This window comes from Sus scrofa, chromosome 1 (assembly GCF_000003025.6).
Source record: "Sus scrofa isolate TJ Tabasco breed Duroc chromosome 1, Sscrofa11.1, whole genome shotgun sequence".
Taxonomy (NCBI): Eukaryota; Metazoa; Chordata; class Mammalia; order Artiodactyla; family Suidae; genus Sus; species Sus scrofa.
In genome coordinates this window covers 117,705,823-117,731,984 of record NC_010443.5, presented here as the reverse complement: position 1 = coordinate 117,731,984, position 26,162 = coordinate 117,705,823, and the positions used below count along the sequence as shown (strand labels likewise).

Here is a 26,162-nt window from a genome sequence, read left to right as displayed (position 1 = left end):
CAAGGTTTGGAATCAGGAAATCCAGGCAACTATTTAAGCACCTATGATACTCAGCATCCTTAACTATAAACTGCAGATAACATCCTTATAAGGTTACCAGTGAAGATCGAATGAGTTGATGCAAAAGCACTTTATTTCAAAGTGCTTATAGAATTATTCATATTTTAGTACTAAACCAAAGTAGCAGCAATGGAGGTGACTAAAAAACGTAGATGGGCTGTAGAAGGATGAGAAAATTCACAAACTGTCTTATTGGTTAGAATACGGAAGGACATCAATCATTTGGCCTTCACTCGGGGAAATGGGTCTCTCTGCTCAATGTTTTGAAATAACATATTTAGCTTAGGATAAACCTCAATAATTTTCTGGTTTGCTCATTACTGTTGAAAAAAAATTAAAATGCGTTGGCATTTTTTTTTGCCTTAAGGCAAAACATGAAGAGTTCATAAGAACATTTCATACACGTTACCATGTTTCAGCAATTTTCATTGTCATAGTCATCCCTGTGACCTTCAGTTACATTATATATAACTGCCGCTCCCTCTCCTCAGTCCCTTCGGCTTCTCACTGGCTAATGTATTGGTGTGACTAGCTTTCCCTTCCAGGCCCAGCTGCTACCCGGGGCTTTTCACTTTGTTGTGCTTTATGGATCCTGCCGGTGAAGTTACACGGTCAGCGTCCTTGCAGGTGCTGCTTCCCACGGGGTCTCCTTGCTCCCATGAGCTGCCCCTGCAGCAGCCCCTCCTCCTTCCCACCTGATGCCAAGTTTCTTCCAGTCCGCTCCTTTCCAAATCACCAGTTTACTGTTGAGCTGATACTTGTGAACCATGTTTTATATTTCTCTTTGATTTATTTTTGGGAAAATTGTCTTTTAAAACAGCAATCAGATACTACCGGGTATTTACTGCTGAGATGCAGTTGTGAGAAGCAGAGGCTATCTTGCTATCGTCCAGTGGGGGATTTTTTTTTCTTTTTAAGTTGAAGTATAGTTGATTAACAGTGTTGTGGTAGTTTCCGGTATACAGCAAAATTATATTTATATAGTATATGCTTTTTCAGATTCTCTTCCTTATAGGGTATTACAAACTATTGAGCATAGTTCCCTGTGCTACCTAATAGGTCCCCACTGGTTATCTATTTTACATATAGTAGTGTGTATATGTTAATGCCACTAACATATGCAGGGGATTTATTGTCCTAAGGCAGTCCTGGGTGCTTAACACAAAGTCAGTGCAAACAAAGGAGCAGTTAAGAGTGAGATTTCCAGAGTTCCAGCTGTGGCACATCTGGATCAGTGGCATCCTGAAAGTGCTGGGACCAGGTTTGATCCCTGGCCGGCACAGGGGGTTAAGGATCTGGCATTGCTGCATGTGAGGCTTAGGCTGCAACTGTGGCTCGGGTCTGATCCCTGGCTTGCCTTGGGGTGGCCGAAAAAAAAAAAAAAAAAAAAAGGAATGAGGAGTTCCTGTTGTGTCGTGTCACAGCGGAAACGAGTCTGACTAGGAACCATGAGGTTGTGGGTTTAATCCCTGGCCTTGCTCAGTGGGATGAGGATCTGGCATTGCCGAGAGCTGTGGTGTAGGTTGCAGACGCAGCTTAGTTCTGCATTGCTGTGGCAGTGGTGTAGGCCAGCAGCTAGAGCTCTGATTCAATCCCTAGCCTGGGAATTGCCATATGCTGTGGGTATGGCCCTAAAAATAAAAATAAAATAAAATAAAATAAAATAAAATAAAATAAAATAAAAAAATAAAAAATGAATGAGATTTCCCTATGGGGCTGATAGTGGTGATTAGCAGATAATAACACATAAAAGGTCAGAAACTCAGGTGGCAACCATGAGGGTCCTAGGCCGGAGGTGGGAATTCAGGAGATGAGAGTCAGGGACTGTGAGAGAATCCTCAGGCTTCAGTGCAGAGGGCAGGGCTTGAGCAGGAGCCTCAGAGGGCTGTTTTAGACCCATCCTCCTTGTCTTCAGTCTCTCTCTTGCAAGTTAACATCTAGATATTCAGTTCACCTTCTTTCCTGCCTTTGATAGGGACCTTCAAATTGTTTATTGATCTGAGAATACTTTAACTTCATTCTGGTAATGATTTAGCAATAAATTGTTGACTGTTCGTAGGGTCATTAGGTCTTTTAGCCTACCAGGACACCTAGCTTTATATTCCTGTTAAATAGCCCTTATACAAATTGGATTTGTTAACATATCGCCAAAAATTTTACTCTCCATTGAACCCTTATACTAGGTTTGGAGTTTATACACTTGCAGACCAAATAGGGACCTGGAGTTGAGACTATGTTGCTTGTTGATTGCATGATCTAAGGCAAGTTTCCTTGAAAACTTGAAACCTCAGCTTTCTTCTCTAGAAAATAATTATACTTATTTCACGCACTTATTATTATGAAATGAAATGAGATAAATTTTAGAAAATTACATACACAGTGTTTGGCACATAGTAAGTAATAATTTACGTATTATTACTAAGGCGTCTCATAACATAGTTTAGTTATTTTAATCTCTCAAAGATCTCCTTCCCAAAACTTTAAATCTTACCCCCAAATTTCACTGCTGAAAATAATATGTGGATATGTAATTAAAGGGAATACAATTTGAGGGTACATATGTTGAAGTCAAGCAAAGTATCATATGATGATACCCTGGTCTTCTCCTCCCTCGCTCAACCTCTTCCCCTCCTACATACCTCTTGCTGATACTGATTTTGTCCTGATCTAGGCTACTTCCATTAAAAAATAATAATATTTAAGAAGAGAGTAGGTATGTGTGTTTGTGTGTGGTGGGTATTAGGACATATGTCCATTACCACTGGCAACATTCACTTCACGTGCAACCAGTGGCTTCAAAGACTCCAGGACTAAGGGCCAAGCTGTCTGTGTGCTCTAGTTCTCATTCGTAAAGCTCTGGCTGAAGCTCTTAGGAGGGGGGATAACATAGTGCCATTTATTAGCTGTGTCATTTTGTTCATATCTCTTAATCTCTTGAACCTCTTGTTTCCTCATCTGTAAAATGGACCCAATAATGTCTTCTTCTAGGAGTTTCTGTGAGGGTTAACTGAGATAGTTTAAGTTTCTGGAACATAATAGGTGCTCATTTAATGTTAGCCTCCTTCCCTATTCTGGCCACTTGTCTGAAGGAAGTACCACAGGTGATATTTGAGACTAACTAACCTTGCCAAGGCAGCTGGGGCTTTATAATGGGGTTATAGTGGAGAGGGAGAGAGAGAGAGGGAACCCAGTGACTGGGAAGGTAAGGTTTCAATATAGGTTTAAGGCATTCTCCATTTCCCCTCCAATTGTGTCTTTAAAATATTTTAGTTTTTCAACTCATCATCCAATCTGGCAGGATTCCTAGATTGCCTCCTAATTTATCAACCTTAATTTTCACAACAGTTACCACACAATCTTCTGTGATTACTTCTTGCATCTTTTCAACACTCCTCTTAATTCTAATGATAATTGACACGTACTAGTGTTTATAATATATTGCGAACATTCTAAGCACTTTACATGTGTTAACTCATTCCAGCTGTCCTATGAGGACATCCTGTGTCTGTCCCAGTTTAATAAATGTACAAGGGAAGGTAAAATAGAAGTAACTTACTCAAATTCATACAGCTTATATGTCTCAGAACTGGAATTCCAATCTGCATCTAGAAGCCATCTGAAAATCAATAACCATTAGTGCCTCCTCATCAAATGGAGCTGCTAAACCTATGTTTCAAAGCTTTCCACATTCTGTTTCCCTTTTGCCCATCAGACTAATTTCTCTTTAGTTCCCATCTCTTGCCAAGGGGTGCTTCTTGATCTCTGAAAGTGACATAAATGTTTGTGATGCTTGCCTTCTACTTATACAGATTTTCTTTCCCTGGATCATTGAAAGCCTATTTCATCTAGTTCAGGCTTGTTGGAATCTTTATGGTTTGTCTTTTGGTTCATGGAATTATTATTTGTCGATTCATGAATTTGTCTATATATTTATTCATTTGTCCAACAAACATTATGAGTCTATTACATATCAAACAGTATGGAGATTTAAAGTTAAATAGAACACAGCCCCTGCCCTTTAAATCACAGGCACACATGAGAACTAGACACATAAATAAATACTTCACACGCATAATTTTCATGTTGTATCGTGCATGGTGGAATGCACCGTAACAAAGGTAGCCTTCAAGGCATTGTTGGGGCACAGAGGAGAAAATGCTGGATACTGATGAGGTCAAACAAGATGATGCTGATCCCTGCTGGACTGAAGATATATAGATGTTCTAGAGATATTCATGAGTGAGGCATGTGGGGATAGATGGAAGAAGAAAGGAAGGGAGGCAGAAGGAACAATATGGACAAAGGCACATCAGTGGGGCAATAATATAGTAACTAGGGAACTGGTGCTACATCTGCCTTGGGCAGATGTGCTTGTGGGGGTGCCAGGAACTGGGGCTGCTGGGACTGTCAGTGTTTTAAGTAGAAGGATTTATATCTTTTTAATAATTAATTTTAGAGAGGAGGATTTGAGAGAAGGGCCAAATCAGAGTTAGAAAGACCAGATAGGATATAGTTATAATAGTCCAGATTGGAAATTGTGGAGTTCAGAACTAGGCACCACTGGTGGGACGAGGTGATGTCCATCAGGCATAGATATGGGATGGATCATATGGAATCTAGACTGATTCCTGGGCATATGTCTTGGGCAAGTCAATCATTAGGATTCTAGTGATTGAGATTAATAATTCAGGAAAATGACTAGGTTTTGAATGTAGTTTAATTTTGGACAACCAAGTGAAGATATTGAATAAGTGTCCGAAACATGGGTTTATTTATTTATTTTTTTGTGATAATTATGCATCTGTGAAATCATTACTACAATCTATGCTGTTAAACACATCTTTCATCAATGAAAGTTCCCTCCTGCCTTTTCTTCTCTATAATAATTATTATTTTGTGATATGGGCAGTTAACATAAGATCTACTCTCTTGGCCAACTTTTTCATATACAGTGTATTATGTTACTAACTGTAGACACTGGTGCTGTTCAGTAGATTTCTAGGGCCTACTCATAGTGCATGACTGTAACATTGTATCTTTGGGGCCAATTCTTCAACAGCCCTTTCTTGAATGCTTATTAAGTGTGCTTTGTTCAGGATGTTTACAATTGGGAAAGTTACAGTCTTACTCTTAAAGAAGACAGAGTCCAGTGGATGGAGATGGAAATGAGATTATAATACAGAAGAATTCCCATTGCCTATGTCCTGGGCTGTGGGAGAGTATGGCAAAGAGAGAGGAAAGCTCAGTGTGGGCAGCTGGTGAAATATTCACTGGACAAATATTTTGGAGTTGAAACACAATTTATACAGACAGGGAGGGCTAGACATGGCTGATATGCTAAGTAGAGAGAACAGAAAAGTCACTAAGGTGTGAAAGGGCATAGAGCCCTTGGTGAATAACAAGTTATTCTATGTTTTTGGAATACAGAACAAGTGAGTTTCTATGTGCAACTACATACACATGCCCTCAAGTGTGTGTTTTTTGAAGCAGGGCTGCAATTCAGGTTGAATTTTCCTGTTCAAAATTTTTATGCCTTTGTCCGAAACAATAACTTTGGACCAGTAACGCAGGTCCAGAAGTCTAGACAATTTTGTGAAAACATTAGAGGCTTTGACAAAAGTCTTTCATTTGAGCAAGAAGCAGGCATTTGTTTCCAGGTTTGGGAGACCCAGGATCTGAGATTTATTTGGTAAAATAGATTGAATAATTTGACTAAATTGAATAAATTGAATACTTAATTTTATCAAAGTTGGTTTTAATATAATTTGTTTACCCTACCACTACTTAACTTTCCAAAGTCTTCCCCCCCCACACAAGGAGAGGTCACATAGGAGTACGATAATTTTTTTTAAACTTAACTCAGGAGTTATTTTCTTTTTCTTTTTCTTTTTAGGGCTACACCCATGGCATATAGAAGTTCCCAGGCTAGGGGTTGAATTGGACCTATAGCTGCCAGCCTACACCACAGCTATAGCAACACAAGACTGAGCCTTGTCTACGACCTACACCACAGCTCATGGCAAAACCAGATCCTTTAACCCACTGAACAAGGCCAGGGATCGAACCTGAATCTTCATGGATACTAATTGGTTTAGTTACCACTGAGCCGCAATGGGAACACCCAAGAGTTAATTTCTTGACATTTTCATTAGTAGAAAACAGGTCCTGGCATGTAATTTTGAATGAGGACCAAATTGTTTCAGACCAGAGGAATTACACTCTGACAGTTTATGGAACCCCCAAAAATGTGGGTTTAAATTCTATTTCTCTCCTCCATCTCTTTGGTTCCTTTTCTCACTACAGTGCCCCCATCTCTTGTGAACCTTGGCTCCTGGCCAGAGCATGTGTTCCCCAAGTCCCTGCAGAACCCTTGTGAAGGGAAATTGACAGATTTCCAAGTGGAAGGAGCTGATAAAGCACCCTCAGGCTCCTAAAACAATGTGGAGTTTATAATGTGTTCTTTCAAGAATTAAATTTATCTACCCAAACACGTAGTTCGGTATCAACAAAGACTTTTGGCTGTTACTATTATTCTTATTCTGTGACATATTTCAGTGATAAAGTAGTAGATTCAATTCTATGAAATTGTATGGGAATACCTACCACATACAAGGCATGGTGCTGGTGAAGCGGCAGAATTAGTGCAAACTTTCTTCTTCGCCTAAGTTAGAAATCTAGCTGTCACAAATATGATTAGTTGTGCATTTTTTGTTTGTTTGTCTGTTTTTTTTTTTTTGCATTATAAAACACCAAATCACAGGCTGAATTATATCCAGCCAATGTTTGGTTATCTTCAGGCATGTTTTATTTGTGGTATGGTGTTTTTCTGTGTGTGTGTGATTTCGTGCCCAAGCTTCAGTCGTTGTCCTAACTGGGGATGGGTGTCCTGCCCTACGCTGCAAGGCCATACTGGTTGGTCAGTGTGGCATGACTTTCTCAAGCCACATCCTCTCAGAACTTAGATGTATTATCCTCCTTTTCTTTCTTTCTTCCCTCCTTCTGCCCTTTCCTTCCTTCCTTCCTTCTTCTTTTTACAGTCATACCTGTGGCATGTGGAAGTTCCTCAGGCCAGGGGTTGAATCAGAGCTACAGTTGTGGGTTTACATAACACCATATCTAAGCCATATCTGTGACCTACTCTGTAGCTTGTGGCAAAGCCAGATCCTTAACCCAGTGAATGAGGCCGGGGAATGAACCCACATCTTCATGGAAACTATGTTGGGTTCTTAATCCACTGAGCCACAATGGGAACTCCCCTCATTTTCAAATGTAATTTTTATCATGTTTTTATTCTTAAAATGCCTAATATGATAGAACTTCCTTTTTTTTTTTTTTTTTTTTTTTTTTTTTTTTTTTTTTTTTTGCTTTTTAGGGCGGCTCTCATGGCATTTGGAGGTTCCCAGGAGGGGTTTAATCGAAGCTACAAATGTCAGTCTACGCCAGAGCCACAGCAACGCCAGATCCGAGCTGCCTCTGCAACCTACACCATAGCTCATGGCAACACCGGATCCTTAACCCACTGAGCGAGGCCAGGGATCGATCCCAAAACCTCATGGTTCCTAGTCAGATTTGTTTCTGCTGCACCATGATGGGAATTCCCACTTCCCTTTTTTTTTTTTTTTTTTTTTTTTATTCATGATACTCCATTGGCAAATTTGATGGCCATACAAGGTATAGTTCCTCTTGGTATTTACTTCATCACATGAAATATTTTCCTACTTGGATTACATTAATCATTATTTAAGACATTATCAATCATTCAATACCCAGAAAAGTAAAAGTATTTAAATAAGAAAAGATCTTACATACATTGATAGTATTAACTTGATGCAATTTAAATGTTTGTGGTGGGGAGAATACGTTTAAATGAAAATGCTTATGTTGTGTAAGTAAATGCAATTTTAGGAAAAGACGCAAAGTAGAAATGATACTATCATGGAGTTAATATAGCTTTTTAAATTTGCCTGTCATCATAGAAACCCTTTTCTCTCTTTTATCTTATTCTGTTTAGGGCTACACCCATGGCATATAGAAGTTCCCAGGCTAGGGGTCCAATTGGAGCTGCAGCTCTGCTAGACATGGCCATAGCTACAGCCACGGCCACAATAACATGGGATCTGAGCCGTGTCTGCAGCCTACACCACAGCTCATGGCAATGCTGGACCTTAAACCACTGAGCAAAGCCAGGGCTTGAACCCACATCTTCATGTATACTAGTTGGGTTCATTACCACTGAGCCACAATAGGAACTCCACAAAACCTTTTCTAATTAATCGTCACTACCTTTAACAGTATTTTAATTGTGTCCAGCCATTAGAAATTTAGGGAAAAAAACTGATTTGCACATAGTTATTGGTACTGATTTGCTTTAACTAATTGTTTTAAATGTAACTGTGTGTTGAAATTCAGATATTCTCGTCCCTCTGCAGTTTTTAACATATTGTATATCTTGAATACTTTTGAAAAATATTGGAAATGGGATAAATCTACAACTGAATTCTGATACTCATTTTAACATTCCTTTCTTTTAGATACTGCATGAAGTTATGTGGAAATGAGGAAGCTTCACAAAACCCCTCCTCTTAGAGAGAATGTCCTTCATAAATGGAGCTTTGCTTCAGGTTTTCACCGGACACTAACATTGTGGCAGAGCCACAGCGGCCCTTCCTGCTATTTTCAGTGACTCACAGAACACCTGAATAGTGATGCTGGCGTTGGATTTGCAGGTTTCCATCCTGATACCTTGTTTACTTCTTTGGGGCAGAACAGCTTGCAGTAATTGCTCTCCATGGTGGCTAATCTTTTCAAGAGCCTGATTTTACCTTACATACACAAGCTTTGCAAAGGAATGTTTACAAAGAAATTGGGAAATACAACCAAAAAAAAAGAGAATCGCCAGCTAAAAAAGGATCAAGACATTCCTACCGCCAACCAGACGAAACCCCCCAAATTTTCGAATACCTTGAAAAGCACTGTAAAGAAGATTGCCAAGTGTTCCTCTGCCCGCAACTTATCCACTGAGGAAGACGAGGCTAACAGAGAATTCTCCCTCTCCCCCACGTTCAGTTACCGAGTCGCTATTGCCAATGGCCTCCAGAAGCGCGTCCAGGTAACCAATGGTGATAATGAGGATCTTCTTCAAGAGTTATCTTCCATCGAGAGCTCCTACTCAGAATCACTCAGTGAACTAAGGAGCAGTACAGAGAACCAGGCACAGACAACACACACGATGCCAGTGAGACGCAACAGGAAGAGTTCGAGCAGCCTGGCTCCCTCTGAGGGGAGCTCTGATGGGGAACGCACTCTGCATAGCTTGAAACTAGGAGCTTTACGCAAACTGAGGAAATGGAAAAAGAGTCAAGAGTGTGTCTCCTCAGATTCAGAGTTGAGCACAATGAAGAAAACTTGGGGAATAAGAAGCAAATCTTTGGACAGAACTGCCCGAACCCCAAAGACAAACACCCTGGAACCTGGATTCAGTTCCTCTGGCTGCATTAGCCAAACACAGGATGTCATGGAAATGATCTTTAAGGAACTTCAAGGAATAAGTCAGATCGAAACAGAGCTTTCTGAACTCCGAGGGCATGTCAATGCTCTCAAGCATTCCATCGATGAGATCTCCAGCAGTGTGGAGGTTGTGCAAAGTGAAATTGAGCAGCTCCGGACGGGATTCGTCCAGTCTCGGAGGGAAACCAGAGACATCCATGATTATATTAAACACTTAGGTCATATGGGTAGCAAGGCAAGCCTGAGGTTTTTAAATGTGCCTGAAGAAAGATTTGAATATATTGAAAGTGTGGTGTACCAAATTCTGGTAGATAAAATGGGGTTTTCAGATGTCCCAAATGCTATTAAAATTGAATTTGCTCAGAGAATAGGACACCAAAGGGACTGTCCCAATGCAAAGCCACGGCCCATCTTGGTGTACTTTGAAACCCCTCAGCAAAGGGATTCCGTTTTAAAAAAATCATATAAACTCAAAGGAACAGGCATTGGGATCTCCACAGATATTCTCACTCATGACATCAAAGAAAGAAAAGAGAGAGGAATACCATCCTCCCAGACATATGAGAGTATGGATATAAAGCTGTCAACTCCAGAGCCCAGAATCAAGAAGGATAATTGGCAGTCACCTGATGACAGTGATGGAGAGCTGGGATCTGACCTCAATAGAAACAGTTATGCTGTGCTTTCCAAATCGGAGTTTCCAACAAAAGGAAGTGCTTCCAAGTCAAGTTCAAAATCGCACAATGCTAGAGCCAAGAATAAAACTGCTAGTAGCAGCAGAATTCCAAATAAATCAGAATATGATAAAATTTCCTCACATCTGCCAGAATCAGATAACTTGGCAAAACAGGGCACAACCCATTATGCAGACGTGACACCTCTCTGGCACTCACAGAGTGATTTTTTCACTGCTAAACTTAGTCGTTCTGAATCAGACTTTTCCAAATTGTGTCAATCTTATTCGGAGGATTTTTCAGAAAATCAGTTTTTCACTAGAACTAATGGAAGCTCCCTCCTGTCATCTTCAGACCGGGAACTTTGGCAGAGGAAGCAGGAGGGCTTGTATGACAGCCCTCAGGATCAGTGTTTGGATGGGGCCCCTCAGGGTATCCAAGTGCAGAGTGAAACTGAGAACGCAGAAACCGTGGATAGTGGAATGAGTAATGGTGTGGTGTGTGTATCTGGAGACCAGAGTCATTACAGCGATTCTCAGCTCTCTTTACATGAGGACCTCTCTCCATGGAAAGAGTGGAATCAGGTAAAGCAAGGAGCTGACTTAGGTCTAGATTCATCCACCCAGGAAGCTTTTGACTATGACACAAACAGCCTCTCTGATCGACAACTAGATGTTTACCCTAAAGACTTAGAGGACTTGGGAAAGTGCCATGGTGACCTTCAGGATGACTTTGAGAGCTATGATTTAATCCAAGATGACAACTCATCTCCGTGCCCTGGATTGGATAATGAACCCCAAGGACAGTGGGTTGGTCAGTATAATTCTTACCAGGAACCTAATTCTAATGAGCTATACCAAAACCAAAACCAGTTGTCCCTGATGTATCGAAGTCATAGTGAATTGCAGAGTGATGATTCAGAGGATGCCCCACCCAAATCTTGGCATAGTCGATTAAGCATTGACCTTTCTGATAAGGCTTTTAGCTTCCCCAAATTTGGATCCACACTACAAAGGGCTAAATCAGCCTTGGAAGTGGTATGGAACAAAAGCACACAGAGTCTTAGTGGATATGAGGACAGTGGCTCTTCCTTAATGGGGCGATTTCGGACATTATCCCAATCAACTGCAAATGAATCAAGTACCACCCTTGACTCTGATGTCTACACAGAGCCTTATTACTACAAAGCAGAGGATGAGGAGGACTACAGTGAACCGGTGGCTGATCATGAAACAGATTACGTTGAAGTGATGGAACAAGTCCTTGCTAAGCTAGAAAACAGGACTAGTGTTACTGAAACAGATGAACAAATGCAGGAATATGATCACCCTTCATATGAAACACCTTATGAAACCCCACAAGATGAAGGTTATGATGGGCAGGGAGATGATGTAATTAGTGAAGGGGGATTGGAACCCTTCAATGAAACATCAGCTGAAATGGAAATAAAAGAAGATGAAAACCAAAACATCCCTGAGCAACCAGCGGAAGTCACAAAGCCAAAGCGGATTCGTCCCTCTTTCAAAGAAGCAGCTTTGAAAGCCTATAAAAAGCAAATGGCAGAATTGGAAGAGAAGATCCTGGCTGGAGGTATTTATGTTTAAATGCTACATTATGAGTTAATTGTATTTTAACATTCCATGGTGCTTCTTTAAAATGTATTCTGTGTTTACTCTTGGGAGAAGGAATTTACTATTATGAAATTTGCATGTTTATTCTGAGAAGGATTTTATTTTACTTAGCTCCCCCAATGAGTTGGGCTTGATGGTTTGAAATCAAAGTATTTTCAAATAGGTCATATTAAAATAAGGCCAACACTCTGTGGATAAGATTTCTGTGGTAGGATTTGGCATAAATACCATTTCATATTAACCAGCTTTATGGTATTAGTTATCATCTGCTAAGTGAAATCAAAGAGCAGCCTTTTTAATTCTCTTAGTTTCCTGTAAGGAATGGAAAGAAAGATATGGTTATTCTTAAAGAATTAGGAAAGATGGACTCTTATATTTACCGCTCCTTTCCCCATAAAATCTACACTTTGAAACATGCCAACAGGAAGAGCTGGGTCTGTACAGCCAACCCCAGCCTGCAGTATGGAAGACCACAGACTCTCTCACTATCTACTGATGCAGCTGAGGGAGGGCAAGAGAACAAACACTAGGCTTTGCCAGAGTGGTTACAAGTCACTCTTTAGGAGGAGTCAGTAAGTGGGTAGAGTAGAGAAGCTTCCTCCCAAAGACTGGGGAAGTCTCTTGCCCATCATGGAACTGAAAGCAGCACCTGACCTAACAATTTTCTTTGATCTCTGAGGGAATATTTTTGGATCATGCACTTTTGAACAGTAGCTGCATATAAATAAAATTCTTTTGACTTTTTATTTCTCAACCCAACTTCATCTGCATTTATTTCAATCCCTTACCATTTATTTTATTTGCATGCTTATCTCTTTATATCTTTGGGATAGTTTGATATAACCTTAGTTTTAATTAATTATATATTATTAATGTTTTCCTTGATTTTGGCATTGTTATCTATAAAATATTCTACAAAATATTTCATGCAGGTATATATTTATATGACCAAATATTACTTGCTATTATGAAATGATACCGTAATTTCTTCAGCCAGTAGCTGATGATGGCTTCTTTTTCTTGACCAAAGGTGGGATCAGATACTACTGCAAACTATTTTCTGATTGACCTTGGTAGATTGTTGAATAATTAGATACTCTTTGGTTACATTGTTTCAGGCTCTAAAACAGTCGAAATTACAATTAGGGTCCTCTGCTCTAAAATTCTGTCCATGTAAAAGAATATATTTTAGGTAATTTATTTAAAGAGCAGCATAAGTCAAGAGCATCTTTGGTGCATGGGCTGTGTTTGTGGTTTGTTATTCTTTTCAGGAAAGAGTTCTTACCTATCTTTAACAATGACTTGGAAGGGCAAAGTAGTCAACATTTTTATGTAAATGTAGTTCATATTGGAATGTCTGTCTTATTTCAGAGTGACTTTTAATAGTTAGATATTCTTATTACTGAAACTCAGCAAATAGTTTCTTGGAGTATAGGCCAGCAATTTGATATTGTATTTTACTTACAGTGGATTCAGAGCCATATACACAAAGGCATGTTAAAAATAAGCAGTGTGTGTGTCTCCTGTGATGCAGGTCGTGAAGGTTTTAATGCCAGTTGGTTACGGTGTCTGAGGTGTTAGGGAATATTTTAAATATAATGAAAATGTATGGTTCAGGAAAAAAAAAAAAAAGGATCTTCATTAACTTTTAAAAAATCCCAAATTAGCAAACTTCTGCAAGGTACATTGTTACTGATAATGACCATTTACATAGCTAACAATCCTAGTCCTTTGGAGGTACTTATCCTCAGAAAATATAAACACTTGGTTATCCTCAGCCTGCCAACTTCACCATCCTGAGAAAGGTAAGATAGCTGTGTGCCACATACTGGGCACATCAGGCCTGACTACAGAGGACTCGGACCCCTCCACCATCTTGGAACATGACTTGTTATCCTATGAGCCAGCTTTGAATGGAATCTGTTGGTTATCATTTGTCCTAGAGGAAATCATACACCCATCTTTAAGATGCTCTCTGGTTACTTGAAAGGCACCAGATTGACTACCCAGGAGGCCGCGGTAGCCTAGATTTTAAAGGTCATCTCTTCTCCCTTTGGCAGCAATCAAGCAGTTTTCCCCCTTCTGTACCACCAATATGCCTCATGAGAAAGGGCAGCCAAAGCAGGGCATTTTTCAGGCTCCTTCCTGGCTCGGAGCATCCCAAGGAGGTGCCAATCTTCATGATGGTTTTCATGCCCATGGCCATCTGCTTACAGGGCTTTGGGCAGATGCCAACAGATTTTTCTCTCCATGCCTTCCCAGTCACTATTGGGTCACAGTGCTGTCTTTTCTCCATTATTAATCTGGCATAATTGGAGTTTAACACTCTTGTTGTGAGCAATTCAGGATGTGGTTCTCCTGACATAGCTTTATGGAATTGTTAACTGATAAATCTGAATCATTTATTTAAGCTTTTGCCCTCAGGGCCATGGTAAAGAGGGATTTTTAAAGACCCCAGTATAGGTGGAAGTTTGGTGCTAGTATTTCTGAGAACCTTCACCTTGAATGGCATGCTAATGGGGAAAGAGATTTTAGGCTGTGTGCAGCCACAACTTCCATGAGGCCATATTCTTCCCTTGTTGCTGGACCCTGCTGAGTGGCACCTTTTGTGTCGCTGGTCTGAAACCCATACCATGATGGTGAATATTTGACACACTAACTCCAGCCCTTCACCGCCCACAATTGGAATTAATTATCATCGCCTCTGAATTTCCCTGTACCTGTCTCTTAGGGCTCTGGCTTCTACCTTATATATTTATAAGCATCTCTCATGTCCTCTTCTAAACTGTAATCTAGAGGCTGGAGTTCTTATCTTTCTATCCTCTCATTTTCACTGTGCCTAGATCAGGGATTTGTACAGAGATGGCAGTGAATTAATACGTTGGATGAATGCTCAGATCAAGGCAAGCAGGATATTAAATAAAAAGCACAGGCTTTGAAATCAAATCTACATTGTGGTCTTTAATTGCTAAGTCTATGACTTTATCTCCTGAGAGTTTGGAAGTATGATTAGAGATAAAAGCATTATTGAGCACTACTCTAGACCAGTCATCTTTCCAGGTGGTTTATCTCTTTTTTATTCCTTCTTACAGTATCACTATGAATTTGATTCCATGGTTATCTCATTTTACAGGTGAGGAAACAGATGCTGAAAACTTACGTGACTTGTTCAATGTCATGTAAGGGGTGAATCCAGAATTCAATACATGGTTCATTTGTTTCTTTAGAGCAGCCATATGGTCACTGTAGAGGTTATTTGGTGTTTTAAGGTGGAAAGACATGGTGAAAAATGGAGGCAGCATTAGCCACAAGCTTTATTCCAGCTAATGGATTTTCATGAGACAACAGGAATAACATGAAAGGCATTGAGGTTTTCTTGTGAAATATTTCATTCTTAGTGTTTGCACTTCAAATCCATGGTTTATGTTATAAATCAAGGCTTATAGAGCCCACTAAATCCTTGACAACACTTGCTTGAAAGATTATGTTCTGAAGGTGAGTGCATTTTACCTGTAATTAGAGTCTAAATTCAATTTGAAGGAAGTTTTTCTAGCAAAAGAACAAGAGTTTTGTTTTGTTTGGAAATGCCATTCCTAGGCTTCTGTAGACTCTGAAAGAGGCTGCTCTTAGAAGAGACTGTGAAGTCAATGAGTGAATTCCCTTTTCCATTGCTAGTGTGATGCCAGGGACTGCCCAAGTATCTGGCATATTTATATAGTCCAAAAATAAATATTTGTGGACTGGATAAACAAATGCTTGCCTCCTCTCTAAGCTGCTGGACTATCACTTCCATACGAAGTGGAGAACTCTTAGAATTCAAATAAACTTTAGTTTTCTTTCCATCAAAAAGACATTTTTATTATCTATGTTTTAACATATACAATAGGGAAAGTGTGATGGGGAATGAAAACATGACTTTTCCCTCCATAAACTCAGTTAATCCCACCTTTCTTTCTATGATGATTTAACTTATACATCTCCAAAACCTTAGTTGAATTTACTTAAATTCTAGCTTTAATGTTTAAGAATAAACATGTCAACTAAGTTTTGGATGATTGTTGGCCCAAGTTTATCGATCATGAGGTGCTTCTTAAATTTTCAAGTGCCTGGAGTTCCTGTTATGGCGCAGTGGTTAACGAATCCAACTAGGAACCACGAGGTTGTGGGTTCGATCCCTGGCCTTGCTCAGTGGGTTAAGGATCTGGTATTGCTGTGAGCTGTGATGTAGCTTGCAGACACGGCTTGGATCCCGGGAAGCTGTGGCTCTGGTGTAGGTCAGTGTCAACAGCTCTGATTCGACACCAAGCCTGGGAACCTCCATATGCCATGGGAGTGGCCCTAGGAAAAACAAAAAAAAAAATTTTTTTTTTCAAGTGCCTTTGGGGCTTGCTTGTGGAGAGGCGAGGTCAGGAGCATTGGGAGCTGCCCTTTGCACATACTCCCTGATGCAGGTGATTGCTAGGGCACCTCTGAAGAGTGCTGCTAATTACTGTGTAGCAAATATTATACCTGCTCATGTAGTGTTGTTTCGTCTCTTCCCGTCAAATTGAAAGAGACAGAATCAGCCTAAGAAAATGTGTAGATAATTTTCTTAAGATGAAGAATGATTCCTAATTCTCCAGAGCAGTAGGTTCTTACTTTTATGAAAAGGTTATGGTAATATCTACACATTAAGATACAAAGAAGCAATTTATGTATTCTTGAAATTGAAATGTCCTTCTTCAAGCAAATATAGCAGTACTGGTAATAGCAGGAGGTAATCCATTTGTGAAATGTTCTATTAAAATGAAGTGCATAGCAGTTTGCTTTTGCTTTAGTATTATTTGCTTCTAAATGCTCTAGAATGACCTATGCTAGAAAGTGATTGTCTTGGTTTTTGAAATGGGCTACAATCTAGAAAGGAGGCCTATGAGGAGTGAAATGGCCAAGGGCCCCCACTGGCAGTAGAAATAGCTGGCATCTCTGCTAGTCATGAAGCCCCAAATGCCCAAGGCAGTAATTTTTCAAGGAGACAGGACTGGGACTCCAAGAACATGTGAGTTTATAAATCAGTGTGGGGAGGAAGGAATGGTGGTGTGTACAAAGAGGTAATTCCAAGAAGCACCAAAGGCTTAAAGTGTACGCTGGGGTGAGCTGGAACTAAGAAATAGGAACAGAAGCAACACTTATTTAATACCTTCCTATCTGGTCACCTCTGGAAATTTTACATAGATAAGTAATCCTCACTGTACTGTTGGGAAGAAGGTAGTGTTAACTCTACTTTGCAAATGGGAGGCAAAGCGGGTCTGAGGTTGGGCAGCTCATAAGAGTATTTATGAAGACTGATGTACACATAATGGAATTCAATGTCTGATGCTCTTTCCATGATACCCCATTGCAGGTGTGGGCAAGTTTTGTCATAAAACAGCATAGATCATGTTTTTAAGCACGCAAATAAGTTATGCTTTTAAGATCAGCCAGTTTTGTGTTAGTTGCTGTAGTAGGTATTGAGCTCTGTTAACACAAAGTGAATGGTAGTTTGGGATGAATTCGTATCACACTTTAAAGAAGTTTAGAAGATCTGCAAGGGTGAGAGTTATTATTTTAGGAGACTTTATTAGGGCAAAGAAGTACCAGTAACAGTAGTTTTGGAGGAATGAAAGCAGTTTACAGAAGGTAGGGAAAAAATTCACGAGGAGACACATAAGCCAGCTGTTCACAGGAACAATGAAAATGTAGGGTTCAATGATTTTGTTTACTTGTAATTATTAATGGCTCCACACTGTATACCTGGAACACTGATCTTTGTAGGAAAACTAAAAATAAAACACATTTTCAAGGGAAATATTAGCCGATGGTGAAAGATGGTGATTTCCCCATTATACTAAGAGTATTACTTTGAAGACTACAGTGCAGATTTCCAAATTCCAGAGATTCAAAAAAGTTATTATGTCGAAATCTCAGATGGATATGTTTTTGATTGTTTGTTTTAGCTAATAAGATTTTTTTTCATGTACTTTCTGCACATTCAGGTAGAGAGAGCTATTCTACAGATATTATGACTCATTTGAGAACTTTGTATGTAGAATTAAAGAAACTCTGAACTCTGGCGTAAGATACAACAAAGTATAGCCTCATCAATTGTTATCGATTAGATTAGAATTAGAGATGCTAGGACCTGAAATAGATACCCACTGGGGTGATTCAGGCTCTGGGATAAATCTCAGACACAAGTGAGGAGAGAAAGTCCAATGCAGCAGAAGAAAATCTGCTACTTGGAAGGTATACCTCAGACTACAGACCTCAGACTACAGCTGACTGCTAAGGCTTTACGGTGTCTAAACCTGGTACCAGTTCAGGAGGTGAAGAATAGCCAGGAACAAAGAGAATTGGGGACCTAAAATGGGCAGGGATTTTCTTTCAGGGAGGCTTCTTGTTGATTGGGTCTTAGTTACCTGGTTAGGGAGTAGAAAAGGCTCTAAACATCCCAGACTGGGAATTACTAAGAGGAAAGCAAATACCAGAGGGACTTATATTCTAAATAGCTCATCCAGAGATTGACCTAGATGCCTGAACTGGGGCCCATGGGCAGGAATGAATCTCTAAAATAGGTTAAAAAAACTTGGTTATTTCCACTGGCATCTGAGGAATGGGCCCAATCTGCAGGCAGAATGACTTCATGCTGAGTGTCAGGTTCTTAGGATATTTCATCATACCCATTCCCCATGATGAAGCGTTAGCTTAGGTTTCCTCCATAGACTACAAGAGGAGAAGGAACAAAATGTATTCATGGTCTCATCACCATGGCTGATTCCAACCTATGGTATGCATTTTTCTTCTTTTTAAAAGGATAATATATGGTGGAATTTTGTCGACTTTCTCATTCATCAAATTGGTTCATGCTGGGTCTTAGCTACTTCCAAAAATAAAAGAAACCCTCAGAGGATAAAAATGAACAACGTTTTGCAGATTCCAACAACTGTGATGTGACACTGTAGGCAATCCCAGAGGGTTCCAATGATATTTTGAGCAATGTCACTTTATTTGGAATAAATGTATCTCTCTCTTCTCCTTCCAGCCATCTACCGATGTATCCCTTACTTCTTCTCCAATTCAATCATGATTACTACTTTAGAAAGTCTAGTTCTCATTTTGAAGTATGAAACTATATATTTTTGTGGATGTTTTTTAATGTCGCATTAACACACAAACACACACATCAATTTTCTTAAGAACCCTGTCAGGTATGTAGCTTAATAATGTGTAGCATTTATTGAGTGCTTTGTTATGTGCCAGACACTATTTGAAATATTTTATACTATTACTGTATAATCCTCCTAATAACCTTATGAGATGGGTACTATTGTAATCTTCGTTTTTTAGAAGAGAAACAGAGACACTGTAATTTACCCAAGAGGAGAAAAACACTAAGAAGTGGTAGAGCCAGGATTTAGAATTAGGTGTTTCTTTTCCAGAGTCTACATACTTTTTCACTGCTGCCTAATTTAGGATTTCAGAAATTAAGCGTTGGTATTCACCTTTATAAGATGGAGATCTGAGGTGGCAAAACATTGATTTACCTGACAGCATGGATTTGTCAGCAGAGTGGCAATTACAAGCTGTTCTCCCAAATCATGAGCCAGCACTCAAGGTATCAGGCGATTCTTCCACTTTATGTGATATTTATTATAGGCAGTGTGATTATCCAGGTATCACGTCTGTGAGACTTGTGATAAAAGAGATTGTTGACTGCATGTAATAGTGGCAGTAAGAAATGACAGATTGAATATGAACTTATTTCTCAGAGATATAGGCTAAGCTTCCCCTTTTCTTAATGCCTTTTCTGATGCTTAATGATGTCTGGTGGAAAGCCCACAGCTTTAGTTTTCTATTTCCGTTCTTTAGTGATTACAGTTAAAGACATACACTGCCCCCCTCCCCCAAGGCATGCACACACACAGAAAATGTGAATGCACTCAATATGAACAGTGGTCTTTTACTATCTGAGAAAAATCAATACAAACTTTCCCAAATTGATCAGCATTCTCTTTGCATTTTCTAAGCTATATGTTTAGAAATTTTAATTCTTTTTTAGAATTAGCTATTACATGTATTTAATCCTCATAAAACACCAGTGAGATAGCCATCCTCTCCTGTCTCTGTCCCTACTGTAATTACTAGTAGTTATACAGGTTGTAAAACTGGCAAGTGATGGGACCAGACAGCAACCCCTGGACTTTGAATCCCACTCTCAGACTCTGCACAACCACATGCTCTTAGCTACTGTGCACATTTAGGCTTCTTTCTTCCGGACTTCAGGACCCCTGATCTGTAATACACACTTCTGGGGCTGTGTCAAAGGTATTTATCAACTGTCAGGGGTTCTCACATTTTAGAATGCATTTGAGATTACTTGGGAGCACTTGGCCAAATGTATGAAGTCCTTAATCAAATCTCCAGTTAATATCAATGCAGGATGATTCATGGATCACATTAAGTAATGCTTAACAGTTCATAGATCCTAAGACTTCTTTGCCTTTCATTCTTTCTTGAGTGATTTCATATGCTCCATTGGCTTGAGTTACCATTTTTGTGCTGATGGTCCTGAGTAAGTGTCTTTGGCCTACCTCTTCCTTTCCCAAAGCTAGGCTATTATATACATTTATTCTTTCAGTCATTAATTCACCCACTAGTTCACCTATTCTTTAATAAATGTCTAATTAGCTGGCTGGGCATCTGGGATATAGTAGTGACAAATCCTATTTACTCTTTGTTAAATGAGTGTGATGAATTGAAATTTTAAAATGCACAAATGCATCATTTTAAACTTTTCTAGATGCTGGAGCAGTAAGTACAAAGTGTTAAGAGAGCATATTATTACTTGAACTTCAGAGACAACTTCCCCGAGGAAAATGACATTTGGGCTGAAGTCTGAAGAATGAATACCTTGAACGAGGCTAAGTGGAAGGAAAAAGCATTTCAGGGAGAAGAAGTGGGGTGGACCAGAATCTTGAGGCACAAAATGGCATAACGTGCACTGGAAACTTAAAGAAAGCCTGGTGTGGCCTGGGTTCATCCAGTGAGGCAGAGAATGCTATGAGACAAATCTGGAGCAATATTCAGAGGCCAATGAGTCTTGTGGAGCAGTTGAGGGTTCTTTTTTTACTCCTAGTTACTGTGAAAAGTCATCAAAAGGGATTGGCCATAATGAATGTGGGACTTCAGCCAAATGGGATATTCTCTAGGTATCAAAGTCATCATGCCTAACACCAAACTCTTTTCTTCCTCTACCTCTTAGTCCTGCTTCTTTTCCTCTGTTTTCCTATCTCAATAAAGGCAACACTTTTGCTCTGTTTGCTCAGGTCAGAGAGTCTTCCTTCTTGGACCCTTCCATGTCACACTGTAGTGGACACTGGCCTCATTTTTGGCTGCCCAGCATCTGAATTCCTTTCTTATTGATATTCCTGAGTGTGTGAGCCCTTGGAGGGAAGTAGTGCCTTGTAACCTGCTGCAGAAGCTGGAGATAACTGGGTGGTCCTTCTCCCTTCCTCCAGCAGCCCTGGCTTGAGCACAGGACTTAAAAGTTGGCTAATTGGAAGCTTCTAACAAGGATTCTGAAATTGAATCAGTCCTTTAACAAGTCCTGACCACTTTACTTTCTAATTATCTCTCAACCATGGCATATTCTCTCTGTCTTCTTGTCTCTACCCTAGTTCTAGCAACCATCATCTCTTGACTGGACTATTGTTAAAATTTCTTAACTGCTATTCCTGTCTGTTTGCCCTGATTTTCCCTGTTGCCTCCACAGTCACCTTTCTGCATTCATAAGTGCACACAAATCTGCAAACCTATTGAAAACATCTTTGTAGTACCTTTAGGACAAGCTCCAGAGAAATGGTGGGCTCATTGTGCTGAAAATGCCCGTTTGCTTGCTGCCTCCCTCACTAGGCAGTAAGTTCCTGGGCATCAGAGGCTGTGCTGTGTGCCTGCATCTCCCACAGTGCCCATCAGTGATCAGCAATGAGGCAGCTGAGCAGAGTGGTTAAAAGGATGGGCTCTGGAGTCAGCCTACAAGTTGTATAATCTTAGGCAAGTTTTTTTTAACTTTTCTATGGCTGAGTTGCATCACTGACTGACAAAGACAATAGCAGTATCTCCAAGTGATAAAAATAAATAAAAATAAGGTAGGCTTTCAGCCAAACCAGTGAGTAATCAGTAGGGAGTCAACTTACCTAAAAAGCATAAAAACTTCCTCCTTTGATTTTGGAGTATTTCTGAGAAGTTCAAGCCAGAAGTCAAATGCTGCAATTATATTCTTGCAGGTTTCTTAACTGAGCTAAACCATCTAGGATGCATTTTGGGACGTGATCAATTATGTGATTATTTTTGTGATTTGAATCCTTGAAAGACTGGGTATAGGCAACTTGGCACGACGTGCTCGACAGCAGTATTAATAACTACAGTTATTGATGGTTTCATGAAACACAAAAATATGCAGTTGCCTGAACTCTCTGGCTTGTTAACTGCTTTGCCTCAGGGCGATGTTAACTTATGAGAGCCAAGTAAATCCAGCAGCATTACTGAGTACTAAAAGTGTAATGGGCTCAGGATTAGAACCATGGGAAGGAAGATAACCCAAGACTCAAAGCTCCGGATTCTTTCCTTCATGGGGTTCAGTCTAATTCAGGTCAATTCAAAATTACTTATTGAGCTAACTATTGTAAGAGGCATTGTGGCTTATAATCAAATATTAGTATTCAATTGTTTATTATAAAAAATATTTGTTAGCACTCACCTGAATTATACTTTGAAGGATCTCATAATTATACTTAGAAGAGAAGACACAAAAGATAATTAAATCACTGAGTGACTGATAAAAATTACTATTTAAATATTAATTAATTATTATTTAATGTGCAGCTGTTAATTATTACTACTAATAAGCTTGGAAGTTAAGGAGAGTCATCATATTAAAAACAACAGCTGGTTCAGCAGGTTAAGAACCTGGCGTTGACTCTGAGGATATGGGTCTAATTCCTTGCCTCGCTCAGTGGATTAAGGATCTGGCATTGCCAAAAGCTGTGGTATAGGTTGCAGATGCCACTTGGGTCTGGTGTTGCTGTGGCTGGGGTGTGGGCCCCAGCTGCAGCTCTGATTTGACCCCTGGCCTGGGAACGTCCATATCCTGCAGGTGCAGCCATAAAAAGCAAGCAAGCAAACAAAAACTAACAGCTAGCATTTATTCATCTCAAACTACATCACAGAAGTGGGTACTTTGCATGAATTTTTTCAGCTTATGTCTCCACACACTATTGAGTGTCTCTGGAATGTCACCAACCTGAGCCTTCCTTTGATTTCAGATGTAGCCATCATGGAACACGGCATGGGAGCTCAGCCTCATCTTTCCCTGACAGCCTCCCACCTCAAGCAGGTGCCTTTATTCTTTTGAATTTCTGTTCTGGAGTCTCCCTGACATTCAGGGATTCCCATCAGCAACCTTCAAGCAGGGATTTTCAGTGGTTATTAGATAAATGCTGCAGCCCAATTCTGGGAGTCCTAGCTGTCTTAAACTCCTATTGCCGGCAGCAGTGGTCCCCGTGATGCACCCTCAGATTGCCTTGTTTTTCTTTTCAGCCTCATTCTCACTGCTCCTCATCCTGGCTTCTAGGGACCGCCTCCCAAAGAAACTACTTACTTTTTTTTTTTAATTTAATTTTGAATGAACAACAAATTTTATTTTATTTTATTTTATTTTATTTATTTATTTATTTATTTTTTTGTCTTTTTGCTATTTCTTTGGGCCGCTCCCGCGGCATATGGAAGTTCCCAGGCTAGGGGTCTAATCGGAGCTGTAGCCACCGGCCTACGCCAGAGCCACAGCAACGCAGGATCCGAGCCACATCTGCAACCTACACCACAGCTCACGGCAATGCCGGATCATTAACCCACTGAGCAAGGGCAGGGACCGAACCCGCAACCTCATGGTTCCTAGTCGGATTCATTAACCACTGCGCCACGATGGGAACTCCGAAACTACTTACTTTTATGTCCTTGTTCCCAACCTCTCCTTTTGGAGGAACCCAAACTAAAGCCTGCAGTCATGGCTGTGAATGCTCTCATTTTACAAATGAGCTCACAGAACCTTAGACTATCATGTTGAGTGTCATTTATCTAGCCGTGTCATCTCAAGCAGAGCCAGGGTTAGAATACCCCCTCTTAATTACTATATGACCTCTTGTGAACAATGTGAAGATACTTGCAAAAAAGGCCCAACTAATTGCAATCATAATGCCTAGGTCAGAAAGACCTTAGAAATGATCTCAAATGGTGAGATAAATGATAAATTGGATTATTGTTAAAGACAGTAGTAAGTGAAAAATCACACTTCTGTATACACTGAAAAATATCAGGGCAAAATTGTGTGGAAGTGAAAGGGGCATCCATCCTTGTCTTCTCCTAACCCCCAGTCCCTTGCTCCCAACCTCCTGGGCTGGTAGTGCTGTGCTTCTTACCATCACGTCTCCTGTAGCTACCCCCTCTTTGCCTCTTCTTCCCTGCCCTTACCACCTTTGCTTTATAGAATGACTCTGACATGCATTGTGATTGATTTTCAGTTATAAAGCTGCATCTCTTGGTGATGTTCACATTTTTATGCGTTTTGTCTTCCATGACACTACGACAGGTCTTCCTTCTGATAAAGCCATTTTAGGCCTTGACGAATAGGTGGGATTTTGGATACCAGAGTTTGTCAAGATATCCTGAAATCACATCATTTTGGTAACTGAGCACACAAAATGCTAGGCTTGAATAGAAGCATCTTTAAACAATATGAAGTTTCTACATTTGGGGGTGGAGTTAACAGGACTGATAGAAAGTGGAGAGAAAGAGCATTATTTTGGTGCAAATATTTTTGCACCAAATAATAGGGAAACAAGTGTGTGTTTGAGTGAATGTGCATACATACATAATGACCTAAATGAGCAGGTAGCAAATGACTTTCATTGATGCCTTTTATACACACTATAGAAATACAAATCAAATACAGTAAAGCTTTGATTTGGCTGCATAAATTTAAGCAAGGTCAGTCAAGTATGTTATCAAATAACATGGGCACGTTATTATTAAAATCAGTTGTCATGCAAAACCAATTTTTTCATATCACTAATAACCTTTTTCATTTATTTTATTTGTTACAACCCTAGATTGTTATACACTGTTCTTCATTCTTATGGTCTCTTCCTTAGGTCACTCATTTTTCTGCCCCAAACTTAAACAGTTAATGGAGTATTAATTAAAAGAATTTCCTTTTCTTATGGAAAATGCATGACTCTATATGTCTTGAAGACTGAGATATTATAGAAGTGCTGAGTAGTAGTATTCAGTTATGAGTATATCCATTTATTACTGTAATTTGATTCTGTTGGTGGCTTTGATTTCTCTGGTATTGTTCAGTGTGAGTATAAATAATTTAGAAAGAAGAGCAGTTTGTGGGGAAGGAAGTCATTTCCATGTCAAGGTAAATCGAATCAGGTTGATAATAAAACATTCTTTTGATTACAAGACTGAATAAACATGAGGGATGCTTGGAAACTTCGTCCAACCTCTTGGGCTTCCCTGTTGCATTGTGGAATGATAACGGGGGTTTGAAGTGTAAATGACTATTAGACAGTTGTCTATCATATGCCCTTTAGCACAAGGTATCCAATTTTTTGGCAACACATGCTCTCTTATTTATTTATTTTTATTGAAATATAGTTGACTTACAATGTTATATTGTTTTCAACGTACCACACAGTGATTCAATATTTTATATATGTACTGAATATAAAGTTATTATAAAATATTGGCTATATTCCCTGTGCTGTATATTATATCCTTTATTTATATTTATTTTATACCTAGTAGTTTTTATCTCTTAATACCCTTTACTTATCTTGCCCCTCCCCTCACCCCTTTCCCAAACTGCTAACTGCTAGCTTGTTCTCTGTGAGTCTGTTTCTGTTTTATGTTCATTTATTTTGTTTTTTTAGATTCCACATAAATGTACAGTATTTATGACATATTTCATTAACCATACCTTTCAAGTCCATCCATGTTGTTTCAAACGGAAAATTTTCTTTCTTTTCTTTTTCTTTCTTTTTTTTTTTTTTTGGCTGTACCTGTGGCATGCGGAAGTTCCTGGGCAGGGATTGAACCCACACCACAACAGCAACCCAAGCCACTGTAGTGACAACATCATGTCCTTAATCCATGGTGCCACAAAGGAACTCCTTTTTTTTTTTATAGCTGAGTAATATTCCATTACATTCCA

General features: G+C 39.6%; 1 protein-coding gene across 10 annotated transcripts in view; it reads left to right on the top strand.

Moving 5' to 3' along the window:
• UNC13C (unc-13 homolog C) overlaps positions 1–26,162 on the top strand; it is a 602,011-nt gene that overhangs the window by 33,141 nt on the left and 542,708 nt on the right. For all 10 annotated transcript variants that reach the window (XM_021095034.1, XM_021095054.1, XM_021095023.1 and 7 more), the window contains one exon: positions 8,592–11,831. In XM_021095034.1, the coding sequence (XP_020950693.1) occupies positions 8,849–11,831 (2,983 nt within the window). In that variant the 5' untranslated portion in view covers positions 8,592–8,848. The remainder of the gene's footprint in view (positions 1–8,591; positions 11,832–26,162) is intronic.